Source organism: Mixophyes fleayi, chromosome 4 (genome assembly GCF_038048845.1).
Source record: "Mixophyes fleayi isolate aMixFle1 chromosome 4, aMixFle1.hap1, whole genome shotgun sequence".
In the NCBI taxonomy this organism is placed as follows: domain Eukaryota; kingdom Metazoa; phylum Chordata; class Amphibia; order Anura; family Limnodynastidae; genus Mixophyes; species Mixophyes fleayi.
In genome coordinates this window covers 152717673-152739713 of record NC_134405.1, presented here as the reverse complement: position 1 = coordinate 152739713, position 22041 = coordinate 152717673, and the positions used below count along the sequence as shown (strand labels likewise).

The 22041-nt window shown below is 36.8% G+C and overlaps 1 protein-coding gene across 19 annotated transcripts in view; it reads right to left on the bottom strand.

The window, feature by feature from the left end:
* Positions 1–22041, bottom strand: part of CELF2 (CUGBP Elav-like family member 2) — a 382596-nt gene that overhangs the window by 192902 nt on the left and 167653 nt on the right. For all 19 annotated transcript variants that reach the window (XM_075208611.1, XM_075208613.1, XM_075208618.1 and 16 more), the window contains exon 2: positions 10037–10233. In XM_075208611.1, coding sequence (XP_075064712.1) covers positions 10037–10233 — 197 coding nt within the window. The remainder of the gene's footprint in view (positions 1–10036; positions 10234–22041) is intronic.

Here is a 22041-nt window from a genome sequence, read left to right as displayed (position 1 = left end):
GCTACCTGTTGTGCTAAAAAGGCAATGGCTTTATGTTGGAAGCCAGTAGAAGCCTCTTTGCTTAATACATGGAGATGTATACAAAACTAGGTTATTTGTCCTCATTAAATGTACCTTTCTCTTAAGTTTACTATTATAAATTTTGAGACTGTTCGTAGGCGGAGAAGTATCATTCACTCTAATTATATGGAACTAGGGCACATGATAGATGTAGTATAAAGGTAATGTACTCACACAAGGTTCTGTTTATCATAGTGAAAAAACTCTCCAAAGAAAACTGATTTTCACCAGAGATTAAGGCTGCTCCCTATCTTTCAAGGCTTAAACCCTTATTGCCGGCTTCCACAGGCAATAGCTTGGGGAAGTCTATTTAACAAGGATTGCAGTGGTCTATTACAGGAAATATTCAATGAAAAAATATTTTATTATTTAAATAAAGCATTTCTCAATTGGGAAATGCTTTAAAGCAATAATATTTATTTTTTATACAAGTGGAACTAACAGTCCAAATCCTGGCTTTCAGTACCACTGCAAATGCATGAACCGGCTAGCTGTGTCATGTATGCGCATATTCCTGGAGACTAACCAGTATCACTTGGCAGCTGGGGATCACTTAGTTGTCCCAGCGATATTTTATTAGTAAATTATGGCGATAGGAGGTTTCCTGTCACTACGATAAGTGGCGATAGATAACCAACCAGTTTTTGTTAAATAGGCTGACAGTGCTTGTCCTGCAAATAACAGCAGTATGATGTATGATGGTACACCTGTCCTCATAAACAATGAATCCAGACTGTTCATGATTGGGACAGAAATCACTTAAACAAGGCTTAACACCTTAAATAATGGCGGATAGTATTATGCAATATAAAGAAAGAGTGCCCTAAAATGTGTAAAATATCCTAAGTGCAGATTGAAAAAAATGTAATTGACTCATATGTTAATATAGCATTAAAGCATGCCTAGATATAGTGCCCTGACTAGTATCGTTTCTTAGTTTCTGAAACCATGTGTGTGCTGATAAGTAATGTAACCGAATAACAGAAGATCACTATGGAATGGTGTCCGTTTTGAAATCACAACAAACCAACTCCACAGACACACTGAAATCCCAGGCATACCTATCGCTCTGCTAGCCAAGTGGATGGGTGTATGGGTATATATACATATATATATATATATATATATATATATATATATATACGCACACACACACACACATACATAACAGAGCTAGTAGCATTCACTCCCAGTAGACTGACTTCATGTTACAAAATGGCATTTTAAAACTCGTTCACATTAGCCATGAAATATTTTACGACTTCAAACTGCGAGTTAAGCAAAACACTCCTAGTGTAAAAATATGAATTTTTATTGCTGAAATAAGTAGAAAATGGCTCTGTCTATAATTCTCTTGAGTTCAAACAATATAGTTATGTAGATACAGAACACAATCTGACATTAACCCAGATATCAAATGCTACTAAAAATGAATTGCTGAAGCTCAAAATATAAATTGGACTACAGTTCTGAATAAATGCTATCACACTGAATCTTCTGGAGAGGTGAAATGTATTAAAACAAGTGACATGGAATTAAATGAATCAAACATATTACACAAATGCAGTTCGGTAAGCACAATTTTTCTACGGCTTGGGAGCAGAGACCATTTTCTCAGAGATGGATTTCACTTACTTTCAAATAAATTACTTTAGCCATTGTTGTGATTTGAAACGCCAAATAGAAATTTAATACCCAAAATATACCGAACCATTTTCTTTCTATGAAATATACAAGCCGTCAATTGAAATACAAAGAGATTATCCAGTGGGAAATCATACGAGTAGAAAAAGTTTTAACCATTTAACTATTTCATCCTAGTCACTTATGGAAAGATTATATGTGTCGTTGGGTTGTAAGAGACGTCTTTGGTTTATCATTTACACCAAAGCATTATATAATCTCTACTTAAAATAGAAACCTCTTTCAGAAAAGTGGATATATGATATCAAGAATATAATATATTAACTTTACTTACTGTGATCTATTGTATAAACTGCAAGATTACATTTATTATATAGTCACGTTGTTATCAGTGGTGACACGGAAGCGACCATATCTACCTTAAATGTATAGAAAACATCCAGCAGCAGAAGCATCCTCATCATCACCAGTTATTTATATAGCACCACTAATTCCGAACTCACTCACATCAGTCTCTGCCCCATTGGAATTTACAGTCTTAATTCCCTCATATACACACACACACAGAAGCTAAGCTCAATTTGATAGCTTAGATTTAACCTACTAGAATGTTTTTGGAGTGTGGGAGGAAACTGGAGCATCTGGCGGAAACCCACACAAACACAGGGAGAACATACAAGCTCCACACAGATAAGGTCATGGTCAGGACTTGAACTCATGATCTCAGTGCTGTAAGGCAGAAGTGCTAACCAGTAAGCCACTGTGCTGCCCCAGCAGCATCGCAACATTTATCGCAATGGGGCTGAGGGAGTGGAGAGAAGTGAACCGTACCCTGCCAAAGAGCTTGCCCCATGATTGGATTTGAGTGCCAAGTGACTGGCTCACACCTTACTGTATTGTTTATCTTTTTGCCCAGGTACATCCCACTGCTATCCAGTTGCACACATTGCAACATTTATCCTTTTGCATCTGGTGGGGTTTCTTAATTCTTTAATCTAGGCATGCACAGGATTGCTTTGATACTCTTGAAGCACTCAAGGAGTATTTTCTATCAGTCAATACCCAAATACATTGTGATGTGCACTTATTCATAGCATACAATTATCCTTATTTGACATTAGGTCTAAACTGAGATCAGCAGGTGGCCGAGCACAACTTTACCTCCACTATGGATGCTGAAGCAGCACTGCGTGTTCCCTGTCTTAGTTAAGTGTGGTCAAAACAGCAATGATTCTTAATTGCTAAAGAATCAATCACAGCTCGGTTGTTTGTGGAGTTCAAACATGCATCTCACTTTAATTTGTTGTAGGCTTTATTGCAGGATTAGCTTACTTAGTACCTGTGCTTATAATATGACATATGCAGCACTGTGCTCCACAGAATGTCAGCACAAGTTTACTCTGTACACATAAGCATTGGGCAGGGCAGTGCAGTGGCTAAGTGGTTAGCACTTCTGCCTCACAGTGCTGGGGTCATGAGTTCAATTCCCGACCACGGCCTTATCTGTGTGGAGTTTGTATGTTCTCCTCGTGTTTGCGTGGGTTTCCTCTGGGTGCTCCGGTTTCCTCCCACACTCCAAAAACATACTGGTAGGTTAATTGGCTGCTATTAAAATCAACCCTAGTCTCTCTTTCTCTGTGTGTGTGTGTGTGTGTGTGTGTTAGGGAATTTAGACTGTAAGCTCCAATGGGGCAGGGACTGATGTGAATGAGTTCTCTGTACAGCGCTGCGAAATCAGTGGCGCTATATAAATAAATGGTGATGATGATGATGATACCTCATTTGTGACTGCATCTACATGTGGAAAGAAATTTTGTTTTTCTAAAGTTAGGAAGCACCATGGGGAACAGAGAAGCAGTACAAAAAGGTGCTGTAACCACAGCAACCAATCTTTTTTTAGAACATAACAGCAAATGGCTGGTTGCTATGACGTACATCGCCCTTTTCCTCTTCACCAGTTTTTTCTAAATGTCCTGGTATCTGGTTTAGGGACCAGGGGCCCGATTCATTAAGGATCTTAACTTGAGAAACGTCTTATTTCAGTCTCCTGGTCAAAACCATGTTACAATGCAAGGGGTCTTTGTGTGTTACATGAAAAAACAGTCAGTATTTAGCTTATGTGCAAAACAAAATACTAATTTGCACCCCTTGCATTGTAACATGGTTTTGACCAGGAGACTGAAATAAGACGTTTCTCAAGTTAAGATCCTTAATGAATCAGGCCCCAGGTTAGAAAAAGCCATGTAAATGAATTGGGTATGGGGGGAGGAGTAGGATTTTGTCAAAGAGTAGATCTGCTCTTTAAGGAAAATGTAATAAAATGGAGTCTATTAGCTACAGTATATCTTCCTGAAAATAGCTTTGAAAATGTCTTGGGCTGTCTGATATAGCTTATTTTATTTCAGGTATTCGGGGCACACTTATATAAGTGCAATTATTCATAGTGAAGTCGATGTGTGAGTTAAGTTGATATTAATATAAAGCAGAGGTAATCGATGTGAGTAAAATGTTAAAGTGTTTTATATTACAGTACTTCTCTTTGGTAGAATCATAGTAATTGAAAAATCATGTTCTAGGCTAGAAACGTATTATAAATAATCAAAAGGAAAAGGACAGAATGAACTTACTTGAACAGATATAAAACTTCAGGTGCTGATACAATTTACAGCAGGCATCGGTGCATGTATGAACAGAAAAATCTGAAACGGTTATTAGTACAAAAACTTCCCATCTACCAACGTTCGACATAAAATGTCAGTATAATTGTAAATTGTACTAATTGTTAGGCTTGTAATATTTGGTTACAAGATTACCTTTTCTTGTATCCATTAAGTTAGGCTCCGCTCTTTACTTCCATTTCTACCACCCTTACCCTTTAATGCTGATGCGCTCCATACGTATATTACTTTAGAGGATGTGACTCGTGAAATCTAAATTCAGCTCTTACAATTACTGACTGTATTTTTTTAAGACAACTTTAATTCAAGCCTAACAATAATTCTCTCTAATTGTTACACATGACTGGAAATAGAGCTGATCAGATCATTTCAGCAGTTGTACATTGCCTCTTTTCAGATTGGTAGAATTTTGGATAAGTACAGAAATACTGGGAAATGTCTTGCAATGATGTGGAATAAGGTGGAGTAGGAAATGATAATTCTGAAAATGAAAAAACAGCTGATCCAAAAATGCATTAAATTTATTAGTTCCTTTTGGTGGCTAGAAAAAGATATTAGGCGCAGCAAGGTGGCAAAGTGGTTAGCACTTCTGCTTCACAGCGCTGGGGTCATGAGTTCAATTCCCGATCATGGCCTTATCTGTGTGGAGTCTGTATGTTCTCCCCGTGTTTGCGCGGGTTTCCTCCAGGTGCTCCAGTTTCCTCCCACACTCCAAAAACATACTAGTAGGTTAATTGGCTGCTAACAAAATTGACCCTAGTCTCTCTGTGTGTGTGTGTGTGTGTATATTAGGGAATTTAGACTGTTAGCTCCAATGGGGCAGGGACTGATGTGAATGAGTTCTCTGTACAGCGCTGCGGAATCAGTGGCGCTATATAAATAAATGTTGATGATGATGATATTACTGAATCGAAACATGAAGCAAACCACAGCAGGGTTGCACATCTCTATCTAACTTTAAAGACTCTTAATATTATTTTACTGCCCAAGCTACACTTATGCAGAAGTTCCTGTTTACATTCATTTGTAAACACAACAGTACATATACATTATGTTTTTAGTGCGCCATGGGTTAAAAAGGAGGAAGATTACACCACTCAGGTTTATATAGTAATTATTAATATCCTACACTCAACTTACCCCTTACAATATATGGTCCAGTCTTACAAGGACTTGAAGGACTGCTTGAAAGGCAGAAAACAAGCTGTACAACTATGGTAGCATGCAGGACTATATTCTTCCTCTAAACTGCAAATTGTCAAGTATAATATCAAAATAAAGCTTAGAGTGAAAAATGTGTTCTTGATTTATGTTTGCACCGTATATTATGTGAGGGTTGAACTGCCTCACTTACATTTGCCTACTTTTAAACAACAAATCTAGATAGTCTAACAATCATTTGTTGGTAAAAGGCACAGTGTCTGCCGCATCATTTTATGTATATGTAGCCTAATTGGCTTGGGGATTGTGGGGTAACAGTAGTGCTGAGCTTTGTTGGTTCTGGTAGAACAGGACCAGGAATTAAAGTAGTGTCAGTTCCTCCAGTCAATACGGGCTTGTGTGTCACTATTGAGAATTTCACACAGGTCAGTATGATGAATAGCACAACAGATAGAGTAGTGTACAACAATATGCCTGAAGTGGATCGTAGGCAGCAAGAAAAGGAGTGAGCTATATATGGATAGCAGCCCTATGTCCATATACTACTGGGCACTTATCCCTAGTATAGATTAGGACTACTAACCTAAAGATCACTTCTTACCTAGTCCCTAGTCCCTGAGTAATGCACTAGCTAGGTCCAACCAAAACTGGGAGTGTGTCCTACCTCTTTGTATGCAGGTTCACCTGTGTAACATAAATGGACAGGTCTGAGTCCTCTTAATTTACTCTGGAGAAACTCAGATCTGTTCCCTTCTGTCTCAAGCAGTCCAAAAAAATAGCTATTTCCTGTGTCCGATCCCATTTCTGGTCTCTGGGAGGGGTTTTCCCAGCAGCCCCAAGGCGAGTATTAAATTGGCGACATCACTGTGCAAGTTTATGCAGAGCAGCCTTGTGGAGAAGGTGAAAGCACTTCTCCCTGCCTGTAGGTCTGTTACATTCAAGCATAACTCAGGAGCTGCCGCAGGACCTAGGATAAGTGTCTTATATACTGACAGCTATATTTTGCCCAATGCATGACCCACTAAAGTAGCTTACTACAGCATTTCTCCGCTTCCACCTACATATCAGTTGTATTATTTGTATCAATCAGCTCTTTTCCACAATTTATGTGTTTTGTCTCTTTTACACTTGCACTCATTTGCTTGCTGCCAGAAATGAAAGTTGAATTTTAATGCTGACTTCTAATGAGCCAAATCTGTCGATTGAACAAGTGAATAGGGTCAAGTCATCTTCCATTTTATCTCAAGACACATGAAATTATAGGGCACATTCATTTCTCCCCTTTCTCCTCCTGAGGTGAAAATGGAAATGAGAAATAACAAGGTTAAGCCTGATCTAAGAACGATAACAGACCTTGTAAGTCTCATGAAAGTGAAATGGGAGATGTCAATATCTAAAGCATGCAGCTCTCCTAATCTCCCGGATAAACTAACAGGATGAAGAAGGGCCGTCATCCATGAGAAAGAGCATGTAGATACTGTAGTGAGGAGACAAGATATCTTTCTATGTAAGCTCTCTTAGAGCTTACATACAATTCTGCTGGGTACCAAATACCTATAAGATCTCACCCTATATTCTACTGTCATGCCAATGGCATTCATAGAGATCTGACAATGAAAGAGTTAAGACTATAACTCTGAATATATGCTGCATTTCTATTCTATTTTTGTTTTATAACTCAGATGAGAACATATGACCCTGTAACTACACATCAGACTTTACTAAAGGGTGAAAATCCTATGTTGCTCTAATCTCAGCAAAGCTACAGGAATTAAATATTACATATCTTATATAATATTTCTAATGCCCTCATCCTAAAAAAAGCAAATATTAATAATATGTCACTTTATGTATTCTATGAAGTTTTATCAATGCCAATATTTGAAATAATACAAATTGGGGCTTTTGAAAGATATTTCCTCCATGCAAAGGCTTACAAGTGCAAGGTAAGTGGTGACATAATATTTTTTGGGAAAGTGGTTTCTATTAAATCGATTGAGGGCAAACGCATAATACTGTTTAGTTTGTTTGCTGTAAGTAACAAAAACTGCTACGCAGTCTGAGGCCTAGTACTTACATAAACTATTTACCGCTAATGGATCCATGCAAGCAATGGATGATGTGAGTCATAGTATTCTGCCACAATCATTGCACACTGTGTGGCAATGTCACAGCAGGGCTGCATTATGAAAATATACAAAACCAGAAAACTGATATAGGGATTCACAGGATTCTACAAATTTGTGGGGTCAAACAAATAAAGCAAAAATATAGATATTACATGGGCAAATTCATACAATACCAAATACCTAGCGCTAAAAAATAATACACCCCTAGCTTGGGTGTTTCAAAGACGCTGCTTGTCTAGGGATAGTGTGACTTCCCTGCTAAAAACAGATTAAACAGTAAGAGAATATGACAGCGCGACAATGAGGCATCCAAGCCCCTTGGATGTCTCATTTTCGCGCTGTCATATTCTCTTATTGTTTATTACATGGGCAAATATTAGTTTTATTACAGATATTATTTTAAGATACTTAAAATCTATAGCCCATTACAAGCTTTTTATATCCACTGTAGATATAAAAAGCATACACATCCTTATTGAAATTGCAGGTGTTTGGGATGTAAAGCCTGAAATCAAGATAAATCATATCAGACCTTTTTCCAACTGTGACCTTGTAACCAACAAAATTCAAGTAGAAAACAAATACCAGTTTTTAGGAAAAAGAAGTTAAAATCCCTACTATATCCTGTTTGTTTTTGCATACACCAAAAGGAATGCTTTGTTGAATCACATTTTACGTTCATTATAGCAGTTATCCAAACAGGGTATTGTAGGTTTTTATTTATTTTTCTTAAAAATTGTCAATTTTGTTTTTAAATTGAATTTTGTTGTTTTTCACATAAAAGGTGGAAAATGATCTGACATGATTTAGTTTGATTTTCTGGCTTTCATCACAACCACCTGCAATTTTAATAAGGATATGTAGACTTATTATATGAGCTAGATAGTAACAGCAAATGTTTGGTTGTTTGTTGTTGGTTTATGCTAAAGTTGAGCAAAATGTTCGAAACTGTTCCATTAATATTTGGCCCGTTCTGCATTTGGGTGTGGAATTTCACACATATCTTATTGTTCCACCTAGATATCCCAGTCCTTCTCCAATGACAGAACACAGCACAATAAATTGACACCGTCAGGTATACTGACTGTATAGACTGTAAATTAAGTGAATTTGAAAAGACAGTGCAGAATGGCCACTCAGCATAATTGCAAAGCCGAAATGGAACATTGTATTCCTGGAACTCACCACCTCTGCTCATTTCTTTTGCACTAAATTAGCACAAAAATCCAGTGAGCACAAAATAATACAGTTTCTGAAAAGTTCTCAGCAAGTTTATGTAATTTCAGGTTTATTGGATACACATAAAATGAATTGACAAAAGGTTTTAATGATAATGGGTATAAAAGAAAACATAGCAAAATGAAGAGCTTTCAATATTCAAGGGTATCTTCATTTTTAAAAAAGTTTTATTTTCTAGTGATTGACTTTTTCTTTACAAGACTGAGCTGCCTTCATTTGCTCTATTTGGGCTGTGATGTACAATAGAACATTACCTTTCAGTTTTTTTAATACTAAATAGATACTGTATACTGCAACGACAATCATAAAAGCTATTTTCTTGCATACAATTTTAAAATGTCACATGAAAAGTACTAAATTACATTACTTGAGTACAAAGAGCTACAACGCGCTTGTTTTTAAGGACTACAAGTGTGCATTAAGTGCATTTTCTCAATAAACATAAAACTCTAAGGGCCTGATATTAAGGAAATTAAGGCAAAAAAAGGAGTGAATGTCCTCCGGGACAAACCATGTTACAATGCAAGGGGCGCAAATTAGTTTATTATTTTGCACATAAGTTAAATATGTAGCACACAAATACTCGATAGCTTTATTTTTACACTGAAATGTAAAGCTGATCGAGTACATGCCCTATCACAACTATAAATCTGTCCCCACATTTTAAATTTACCTCCCCCTCCAATGCAACATGGTTTTGCCCAGGTGCAAAGTTACTCCTTTTTTATGCTTTGCTCTCCTTAATGACTCAGGCCCTAAATGTATGTTTTTACAAAGTTTGCTCTTTATCTTTCCCTCACTATTAAACTAAAAAAAGCCAAAATTCATAAAGTGCATATGTAGCTAAACTATTATATCTGTAAAATGCCATAACCAAAAGTGTCAGCACATGGATCTATTTTAGAGCACAAGGAAACCAAACAGCTGGAGAGACAGAGATCGTCCAACTATTGACAGAAAATGCTAGGAGTTGTTTAGTAGAATCAACTGTAAAGTCACCTCCATTGCACACACTTATGTTAGAACATGAAACATATCACTGTGTTCTGGCTACATCAACATAATTTCAAATTATCAAAGGGTTCCAATTGTGTTTGGTGAAATGGTAATATCATAAACCATTACCTTTACTTTGGGGTGGATTCTGACTCCTGTCTCGCAAGACATTGATCTGATAGACAGCTCCATAAGGCTCAAAAAGGTCTTTCAGTTCTTTTTCTGACCACGAACGTGGGATCTGACCAACAAACATCTTAATGGCATCTAGGTCTGGCTGATCTGAGTGATCCAAAGCTCCATTCATCTTGTTGGTTGTACCGTTACTGTGAAGAAAGTACACAAGCATCATTAGAATTGACAGAGCATACAACAAATATCTGGACAAAACAGCAGCTGTGTCTGAGGAAGCCTTAATAAACGACAGAAGTTTACATGTTTATAGACTCTGACTTACAAATCAGACTGTAATAAGAGCTGAAGTAGATAGAAAAATCATGTATCATGGACAAAGTTTAGAATTCAGTAACTGGGCACTTCTAGCAAACAATGCAGACAGATAGTTTATCATGACTTTAGATTGCAATAAAATGTTGCTGGAGGAATAACATTCATTTGCCTTCTTTTGCTTCCGTAGCAGGGAAAAAAGAAAAGGCGATTTTGGTAATAAACTCATATGAAAAGAGTATTAAATGCTTGGCAATCTGTCAGATCACTAATGCAAGATGCCAGTGATGAATCTGTAGATTGTGCGATGCCTCCATGTGTGCATTAAATGAGTCTAACTTTCCTCAGAATGCTGGAGACGGCTTTACAGTGTAGATCTGTTCCCACACTCTCTACGCTCAAGGAATGAGTGAGATTGAAAAATTTAGCCCACTGTTTGTGGAACAAAGGCTTCAATTCACAAGAAGAGAAGGAGAGCAGAAAACTTACTGAATGCAGTATAAAATGTGACGTGCGAGAACCTTTTTGCTGTCTCAAACTATTTTTTAAAGCACTGAGTTAAAATGAAAAAAAAAGAAAAAATTTCATGTATGCTAGAAACATCAGCTTCATGCATGGCATATTACTTGATCAGCTTCATGCATGGCATATTACTTGATCAGCTTCATGCATGGCATATTACTTGATCAGCTTCATGCATGGCATATTACTTGATCAGCTTCATGCATGGCATATTACTTGATCAGCTTCATGCATGGCATATTACTTGATCAGCTTCATGCATGGCATATTACTTGATCAGCTTCATGCATGGCATATTACTTGATCAGATTCATGCATGGCATATTACTTGATCTGAGCTGACCATACATAGGGGTCCATTTATTAAAACAGAGAAAACAGCAGTTTACTCCATAAAATGGCTATTGCATAATTTATGGAGGGTTTATGGCAGGAGAAATCAAAGATTCCTCCTGCCATAAATCACTTAACGTTTCTCAACACAACCCCCCTAGATTAATATGGAGACTGCAAAGTTCAGCAAGTCATTACGCTTTGAAAATCTCTGCTTCTCACAGCAAGGTAATGCCATCTCAGGATGGCGTCAACTCTCATTTTCAATGGGATCCAGGTGAAGCCTCTCTGGCTTCGCTGGATCTCTCAGCGCTAGGCTGCCAGTAAATAGTAAAAATAGTCTGTGCTGGTGGGGAGACTTTGCAGGGGCTCCCAGACCAGCCCCAGCGTGTTACATTACAGCAATGCTTTGTTATGTATCAATGTGATTTCCAGCAATATATAATGATTGTCACCGTACTGTTTTAGTAAATAGACCCCATAATGACAGTGAGAGAACAAAAGAGATTGAGCCAGAGATATATATAGGGAGGGAGAGAGAGAGAGAGAGAGAGAGAGAGAGAGAGAGAGAGAGAAAGAGAATGGGAGAAAAATGGAGAGAAATAGTCAGAGAAGGGGAGAGAGAGTAGCAAAGAGAAAGAAAGAAAGAAAGAAAGAAAGAAAGAAAGAAAGAAAGAAAGAAAGAAAGAAAGAAAGAAAGAGGGGGGAGGGAGTGAGCACTCTTTATCTGACAGAGTTAATGGTGGATTTATTTTGACACCTTAAATGACAGTTAATATTTTAGACATGCTCCATCACTCCAATTGTATATTCTGATTCTGGATTCTTCTTTGTTTGATCATGGTCTGATAACTGAATATACATTACCAATATACTAAATATAAAATGTAGACATTTACATCTAATGTAGCTGGATAGCATTGCTTCTGAGAAAGAATGGTTAACATGTGTGGGTTGGATACTGAGGGAAGAAGCTAGGCACAGAAAGTTGCTTGTACTGAATATAAATAATGATGGGATACTTGAGATATAAGAAGACTAAGGAAGCCTACTTATCTGTTATGTCTGTATATATGCTTCTACTTACATAATCAAGCAGAGCTGTTTTGAGAGGCTCTCTAGCAAGAGGTTAAACCAGCTTTAGCCCACAATATGATGTACATTATGTGGATTTCCTACATCATGCATTAAGGATGAATGCCATTCAGCTTCTATTCACTGAATATGTGTTCACAGACATTTCAGGGAAATGTTAATGTCAGTTCAACATTACCCAGTCAGAATACTTTCTTCATAGGATTAATATATGAAATATAATCAGCCCTGTATAAGAACAACCTATACACTAGATAATGTCTTATTGTATACATAGTGAGTCTTGTCAAGCTCCACCTACAACGTATATATATATATATATATATATATATATATATATATATATATATATATATATATATATACACACATATACATATACATATATCTATCTATATATACATGTATCCACACTCTACCTAGTAACTGCCACCATTCATCAGTTGTCCTAATAAAGGCTGACCAAACATGGGCCTATCCTGCTGCTTGACATGGGGGTGGCAAAATCAAATGAGGTCTCTTCCAGCTCAACTGCAGCCTGTTACTGCAGCTAAACATAATCTCACGCACACATTCCCATGGGCTATCAGAGGTCATCTTCCAACACATTTTCTCCCATACCTACAATTATCCTCTTATTGTTGAGAGGATCATTATTGAGGATTGTGCTCATTTTGCAGTGCATACACACTGTTATACTGGCCTGATTGGCAAATACCAGCTGCGGTATCACAACTTATATAGCGTCATTAGGCTTAGCATTATCATACATGACAACTGGTAAAAATGTCCTTTGTTGTGCATTATCATGGGCAGCACAGTGGCTAAGTGGTTAGCACTACTGCCTTACAGCACTAAGGTCATGAGTTCAATTCCCAACCATGGCCTTATCTGTGTGGAGTTTGTATGTTCTCCCTGTGTTTGCGTGGGTTTCCTGTGGGTGCTCCGGTTTCCTCCCACACTCCAAATACATACTGACAGGTTAATTGGCTGCTAACAAATTGACCCTAGTCTGTGTTATTTGTCTGTATGTGTCTGTTAGTGAATTTAGACTGTAAGCCCTAATGGGGCAGGGACTGATGTGAATGAGTTCTCAGTACAGCGCTGCAGAATTAGTGGCGCTATATAAATAAATTATGATGATGATGATGATTCTCTGTATTTATATCCATCTGTGGCTCTAATCTTGTGTATTTTCTGTCAGTTTTCTCTTTTTAATCTTGCATTACTTTTCTTATTTAAAATAAATTATACATTCAACAAGCCTAAAAGTAATTTAGCACTGTATTTAGTTATGTCACAAAAACTTCAAGCAAATGTGTATCTATATCAGCAAACTCTCAAGGCAAAATAATAAAAGGCAATGCACTGTTTGTTAGACTCGACTTAAAAACTTGGAACTTAAGCTCCTTGCAGATCACTGAGTGATTTGAGTCATAACAAGGAACATGTATATGTGGGTCTATGTACAAAATTGATTCTATTAAAAGGGTACAGCGTATTAAATATAGTGCATATCCCTAAGGCTATTTTTAAGTAGCTGCGGGCTATGCACTTTCCAACCTCCTGTAATGACCACCCTGTGGCTATGTTATGATTAATACACAAGACTGAGTGTCAAATATTAATAATTGAAAGGAATAGAGATTTTTTTTAATATAATGTTTATTTATTTATTATTATTATTATTATTATTATTATTATTATTATTATTATTATTATCATTATTATTATTATTATTATTGCTATTATTATTATTTTATTAGGTCTTCTGCATTCTCCCTAGAATAAAAGGTTTATCCTCACACCACGGTATGGTTTATGGGCATGGCATAGCCTTAAGACCAGTCTGAATATAACACCCAAAGGAGCAGACATACAAATTGCTACCAAGACACTCAAAGCAGCTGTAGATTTCTGCAATCATGTTCTTTTCTACAACTTGCAAACACAAAAATTGTGCATATCGAACCCCACCCCATAATTCTCACCCTGCTCTATATAATACAATATACAGTTCCAGTAAGAACATAGAAGGACAATTACAAAAATCACAACAAAGCTATTTTAAAATGAATGTGAGAAATCTCACCTATATTTTTGCTGTACTAAATAAGAATTTGCAATGATAAAGCAACATTTTGTACAGAAATAAATGCATTATAACTTTAAACACATGAGAAGTTTCATATGCTGCATGGTACAGAACAGAAAATGAAAATCAATAGGACAAGTAGCCTCTGTTTTCATAAGATCTGCTCTTTATTAGACAAGATCTAGGCAATTTAGACAATCTCTAGACTACAGCTTTGTTTATCACAAAGATTTCCATTGGGGTTAAGGTTATTGAGACCATCGATCGGCTGCAAGAGAGAAAGTCCTGCAAGCTTCCTATGTAGATGAATACTGGCTATTAGACACATAGATAAAGGAGAAAACAAATAATAATCTCCACATTCCGCTTACTTTGTCATTTTATTCTGAGGCACAAACTATTGTGAAAAGAAAATCTAAAAGCATAGATCTTTACAAAGCTATCTTAAGCCAGAACATTTGAAAGACTTCTTGCAGAGAGTGTTTCTCAATTCAATAAACATGTCTATGCTATTGTAGGTTTAGACAAATAACTGTGCGCCGTATACTCATTTTAAATTGGCAGCAACTCATCGTAACTACTCATTTCATCACTATATCAAATATTGGTTCCAACTAATGTATGTATATTGAAATGTAAATGCAGCATATATCAACGGAATAAGAGACCACTGGGTAGTACAGGCAACTTTTAACAGTATCATGTAATTTGTTAAAGTTGCACTAAAACCAACAATCTTAAGATATGTACAATGATACTAGTGCTACTGACACTGACACTGCAGCTCTATTAAATAGTTAAAGCAGCAATCCCATGAACAAAATGAGGTGTTTTTATTTTTAAATAAATCATTGTGGCAGGCTATAGAAATAATATTGGTCAATACCATTTATTTGGTTTCTACAGACTGCTATTAATTTATAATTCTGCCCTTTTTGTACAGTGTCATGCGATTACCATGGCAACCATATTCACATGGCACATGATGTAATAAGCAGGGAGGCTTTGGAACCACCCTCTGAGCTTAATCTGCTCTGCATATTAAACTCCTCCACCTCCATTTCCTCACTCTGCCATCACGTGACCTGCAGAGACCTATGAAACTGTGTGTATGTGTGTGTGTGTGTGTGTGTGTGTGTGTGTGTGTGTGTGAATGGCAGACATACCTGTCTGCCCTCCAGAAAGATTTTGAGATAATGATTTGTAGGAAGGCAGCTAAGAAAAAGTGACAGATCAGATGCATGTTTAATAGGTACCCTACTTGCTATATAAAGAAAGGAATAAAACATATATGTGCGTTTGTTGCTTTAAGTATTACCTCTGCACTCCATTACAGAGGGCTGAAGCTCTTCCCATGTCCTGCCCCTTTATGAATCCACCAGTGCACAATGTGTATTTCTGACAGTGAGGCACCTCCCTCCTAACATGGCAACTTGAGAGTATGGTGGACTTATTTATATAAATATGAATACTCCAGTTATTTTAGGTATATAATTCAGCGAACACACTAGCTTTACTTGCTCTTTAAAGGGATAAAACATATTGGGTGTGTTATTTGATTCGTATGTTAATTTGACAGTATACAAAACATATCATATATGCAGTAAACAGGAGGAGAAAAACTCACTTCATTTGATAGCTGTATGCTTGAAAAGTGACTACAGAATTAATAAATCATGTATATATGCCTGAATCATATTTGTCAAGACCTTAGGATTTTCCTCCAGGAGATGCCGGAGGGGAGATTCTGGTGCCGAATGCGAGGATCATGTCTGTGCAAACCTCATCTAGCCCCCACCCACTTCCCTAGTAGAGGGTGGGATGCGGGACGGTGGACTGCTCTATCGGGACAACTCCTAGAAATTCAGGCGCCGCTCTGCACAGCAAGCAACACTTCTAAACATGCAGTTTATCCAACCTTTCATTCTCCTTTCAATAACCTTGCCATGCAAAAGGGCATCTTGTTTCTGTACTATGCTGCAAAACAAAGCACATTGGTCACCTTGCGCCTCAGAGGAAGTCTAGGTACACTTGTGTAAATTCAGTTGCAAAGCAGGTCCAAATCTGCTTCTGCACTACAGGGCAGATATTTTGAGCTTAGTAAATGACCTCCATTGTGTGTGAAGGGAATGTCGACATAGGCATGATATTGCTACTTACAGTATTATTGGGTGTGTGACTGTCATACCTGCAAGCAAAGGATATTCAGTTCTGTTTTATTACATTGTCAAATAAGCCACAAACTATTACCTGGATGTCATAAACTAATTGTTCCATATCTGACTACAGAATGTTGATCCTAAACATGTTTGAACTAGTTTCTTCCTTGTTCCGACTGTGAAAGATTGGCTTATGTGATGCTGACATAAAGAAAGCAGTCTTTCTCCAAGTAATCTGGGGGTGTTCCAGGAATGCCCCCCACCCTTTAGTTCAGTTAGTGCATTTCATCTGCATTAGTGTCCTTGCCTATTCTGTCTGTTTGTCTCCAGGCCATGATTTATTCAATGAGAATAATAGCAATATTTTAAAAAATATATCTTTTGTTATGAAATGCATAATTTAATTAGTGAATTAAAACACTAATATGTACGAGAACCACCTAACATAAAACAACAATCTGTTGGTTCTTATGAGCACAAGGCATGTATGTTCAGCCTGTGTATTTTATCTGTGTAGTTCATACGTACACACACACGCTCATACTACAAAAGAATACAAATGTGTACATACACACACTATACACTTTCACCATCTCTTACTGATCATTTCAATATGCTACAATATGATTTTGAAGAAGCCAGCAGGGAAATATGTAATATTTTTCCTGTGGTAAGAAAGGATATATTAAATAAATGAAATGCTGTGCAGATTCATTCATTTGCTCAGAAAATACTACAGCGCACAGATGCTCCTGAAGATCCAGTTCTACGGCAATTAATGTCAAGCCAGAGATTATTATTTATGGGAGAATAAGAGAAACGCTGCGTATGCCTGAGTGCCTCCGTGTGAGTGGCAGGCTTGAGTCAGTGTCCAATTTAGCTTACTGGACCTGCAAGTGACCCAACACTTCATCTTAATCACTGACAAGGTATCATCTTTTTTTATTGAATATGAGCCTGGAGACAGATTAAGACTCTGAAAGACTGGTTACTTAAATTAAGAGTCTGAAAGCCTACTGCTAAATATTTTCATATATGGAAAAAAAAATGGTTATATTAAAAAAAGAACCAAGCACACTGAATACTGCTTTTTTATTTTTGAAATATTGGATCTTTATTTTTTAGATATAGGCTCATATTTCATAAAGTAAACAGCAAACAGTTCATTTCAGAAACATGTTTTCATTTCAAATAGATCCTTTGTTTTGATGCAGTTACACTTGTGGTTTTAAAAATGAGAAGTAGAACAATTTAGGCTGAACATGTGAAATCAGATGATGTGACAGATGGCAATAATGGGAATCAAAGGGTTTAAAAAATGCATCCAACAATAATCACTAGTGGCGAGTTTAAGATGGACTTAAAAGTCGTGTTTATAGTTCTATGCTGTTTTATAAATAAAAATAGAATTATTTACAGCTATGAAGGGTATTTCAACTTGCAACATCACTGGGATTTCAAAAGATCTTTCAGAGAAATTCAAGATAAGAACGTTATACTGATCATCATTTTGAAGTCTGCATAGAAGATAGTTCTTTAATGCATGTTGTTGATGAGGTTTTCACCCAAACACTTCAGTTTTGAAGTCATAACAAAACACAAAAGTTGGCACTACTCCAAACAGTCTGAATTTATTTTTTGTTGGGTTTATTTGCCAACCGATATTGCTCTTTAAAACTACATTAAAAGTAATAAAATATTGTCTTGAAGACTTTTACCACTACCACATTTTAATGCCCCCTTATTTAATCCCTTCCCTCACTCATTGTTCCATTTGCTTACTCCTACATCAGCATGCTCTCAACCTTCCTACACTCCTATGTTTAGCCACAGTTCCGTATAGAGTAATGGTACGCCTGCAAGTATTGCATAAGTAGTGCTGAGCAGACAACTGGGGTAACCATGTGACATTAAGTACTCGGAGTCTACAAATACTAATATATGCTCCCTATTTTATGCAGTTATAGGACCATAGAACGATAAACATGCTAACTTACTGTCCTAGGTTATACAACATTAACAATGTAATGGGGGTGTTACATTAATTATTTATTTGTTAATTTCATAATCCAAGGAGATGACATGGGCCAGTGGTCTCATATACTATTTTTATTACAAGAATTAGTGTTATTATAAAATAATCCTCACATAGAAAATAGTAGCACTGCTATATCTGGGACTACAAGCACTTCAGCGTTAAAAACCTTGATGTTTTGTGCCACAGTCAGAGACATGCTATTCGGCATAGATTTAGTCTGGCTTAGTACACCTTTCATTGGATATAGGGCTTCTGCCTATTTATGAAGTCCTACCTGCTAGTTATAGCTTTGCTACCACCTGGTCTGTCCAGCAAAGCCTCCCCAGAACTCTAATCGTTACCAGTCAGTATTGCTGGGGAGCAGAGCATCGTTCAACTGCTCCAGTGACTTTTTCTACAAATATTGGGCAAAAGATTTTCTATGGCTGCAATAAGCAGAGATAGAAAATCTTCATTATGAATGGATCTTCATAACTAGACCCCTTGGTATTGGCTTTAAGAAAACAGCTCTAGCTGATCTTTTGCAATGTTCCTTCGGTCAGAGGAAGCAGCTTTGCTCATTGGATGTGTGACGGTTATATAATAACCATACATACAAGGAAATAAACAATATAAAAATGTAATTTAATACTATGACATTTACAATTTCTATTTGTAAGTAGTGTGTAATATAGCACTGCAAAACAATGCTATCATCCAAGAAAGACAAATAAACAAGTTGGCATTTAATAATATTATAAATCCATTCACTTTTGACCTGGATTGAGTCATACACATACATACATACATACATACATACATACATACATACATAGTTGAATGAAACATATGAATAGATCACAAAATGATCTACTACTATACAGTAAGACGAGGTACACACTACAGAAGTTTTCTCCCGATGAGATATTGCTAACGATTTTACCAACGATTGAAAGTCCTGATCAGCATGCTGAATCATGTGTACACACTATACACGTTTTACAAGATTAACTTCAGATCTGTGCCCTTCATCTGTCATATCCATTGTCTGAAAAAATCGTGACTCTGAAACCTCTATGGAGACCTGCCTACACTTGAGCACTTACACACTGCAGAATTTGCCTGATATCGTTCCAACATTTATAAAGATTTTTAGTCTGGTTATGAGAGCGTACACACTAATGCATTATCCAACCTAGCAGTCATTTATCGTGTGATTGTCACGATAATCGGGTGAAAAACCTGTAGTGTGTACCCAGCTTAATCGTTCAAATAATTGTTGCAATAAACACATCTGTCTGTACCGGTTCAGACTATCAGACATCAAGGGAATAAATAAGTCCTTAGCTCTTTGCTTATTTATTGCACAAAGATAACATGTACAGTGTTTAATGTGAAAATGTATATTTCATTAAGTTCTAGTATAAAATTGACATTATAGATCCTTTGGTTCTTCTCAACAATCTGTTCCTGTTTCCTTTAATGATGCTATAGTTCATACAGTTTAGACACCATTGAATGCGTATTGTTTGGCATTGAACTGATTCACAGTGTTTTCTGCTGAAATCAATGATTTAGTATTTAAATGGAGAGATTATAAATTATATAAATATGCAGCTTTTGTTTTCTCCAGAGCATCAGTTAGAATGAAAGCCAAGAAGAGCAGTGTTTGGGTCTGTAAAAACATCCCTAAAAGCCCTTCCTGTAAGTCAGGGTAATCGGTAAAACAAAAAACGTGCATTTTCTGTATCTGTAAAAGCTCTGTTTCAATAAGAAATGACAGCAAATGCTCTGCCAAAGAAGACTCTTGAGCGGTTTCCAAATTAGGGGTGAGTATTTGGATACAGCTAACATTGTTCAAAGCTTTATCCATGTTTTACGGTCTGAATCGTTGCCCAATGGCAACTGGATGTTGAACTGCAATTCAGAAATCATCTTTTCTGTGCAGGGCCTGGCATTATGGAACAATAGCCTGCCATGTCCTAATGATATATGGAGCATGGAATATGCTGTAACAATGCAGCTAATGGCAAAGTAAAGTATGCTGCTAACTAGCAGTGTGTTTTATTTGATACTCCATTCCAGTACTACATTATTATATTGTGGATTAAAGATGCTTGCAAAAGATAATAGAATGGCATTTACTGCTAAAATCGTATCGTGAAAGCAGATTGTGTGCTAAAGATATCAAAAGGTGTTTAAAGCCAAACCCCTCTGAGACCCCCAACTACAAAGCAGTTTGCATTCTATAAGCTCTGGATTTATCTTTTAATTGATGTGGTTCTATAAATAATATGAATACAACATATTCTTAAAGAATCTGAACTAAAATAAAATGGTCCAAAATGAAATGGAATCTTGTGACTTTTTTAAACATAAACTAAACGTAATTTTATTCTGAAGAGTTTTAATTTTCTACTTTTGTCCGGGCAAATGTGGCGGTTGTCAGCTTAGCATAACGTGTTTGAAATTGCCTCTGGAAAATAAGTATCCATCTACTTTTGGAGGTCCAACTGGAAATGCACTTTACACTTTAGAACCACCGCCTTCAGTAATATAAATCCCTTTATCCTTTAAATGAATCACATGAGTGAGGGGACAACAAGACAGTCTTTATTACATTTGTTACTTCTGGTACAAATGTGTCTAGAAATGTACGTTCCCTTAAAAATGACTTATGACTAGGAAGGTTTAAGTCATATTATTGAAAGTATGTGATTACTTCCAATTTACCTCCTAAGTAACCATAAAATTCAGGGCCCTTTATTAAAATACAAATGCCCCCTTATATGCACCTCCCATTCAACCCTTGGATCTCTTTGCAATAATCTCATCCAGCAAAATGAAATCTAATTTGAGCATATGAGTGCATAAGTAGGAGCATTCATGCGTCTAGCCAACACTCAACAAGGAACGTCCCCATCGCCGTACCATTCTGAAGATGGTAAATGCTGCAGCGGCACAGACTGACATCTTGGCCAACAAATCCATGTGCTTTTGTGTACAAAAGGATACATGTGCACAAAAATAATGACATGACATTACAAATCAGCGTTTGCACTGCACTTTTTTGCACATTAAACCTGAATTGTCATTTTAGCATACAGTTTCAGGCCACGGGCGCAATCACTTTTGAAAGTCTCCGCTCAATAAATTTGGGAGTTTTATCATAATGTGGCAAAAAGTTAGGGGTGTCAGAGGCTCTGTTGTGGCCTACTTGGAAATTGGGCTTCTGTCTGATTCAATAGTGGCCTCAACATTACAGCCGAAAAATTCATGCAGGGTGGGTATCTCCAGCGACCTTATCTGAATTACCTAAAGGGTTACTTTATTGGACAATGACAAACTCAACATCATGGTAGTCCAGCAAACAGGCACACTCAAACATTAATAGAGTCTGTTCTTTTGGCACACTATGCTCCGTTGCATAAACAGAGATATATTTTCCTCAGTGCCGTTTTTCCTC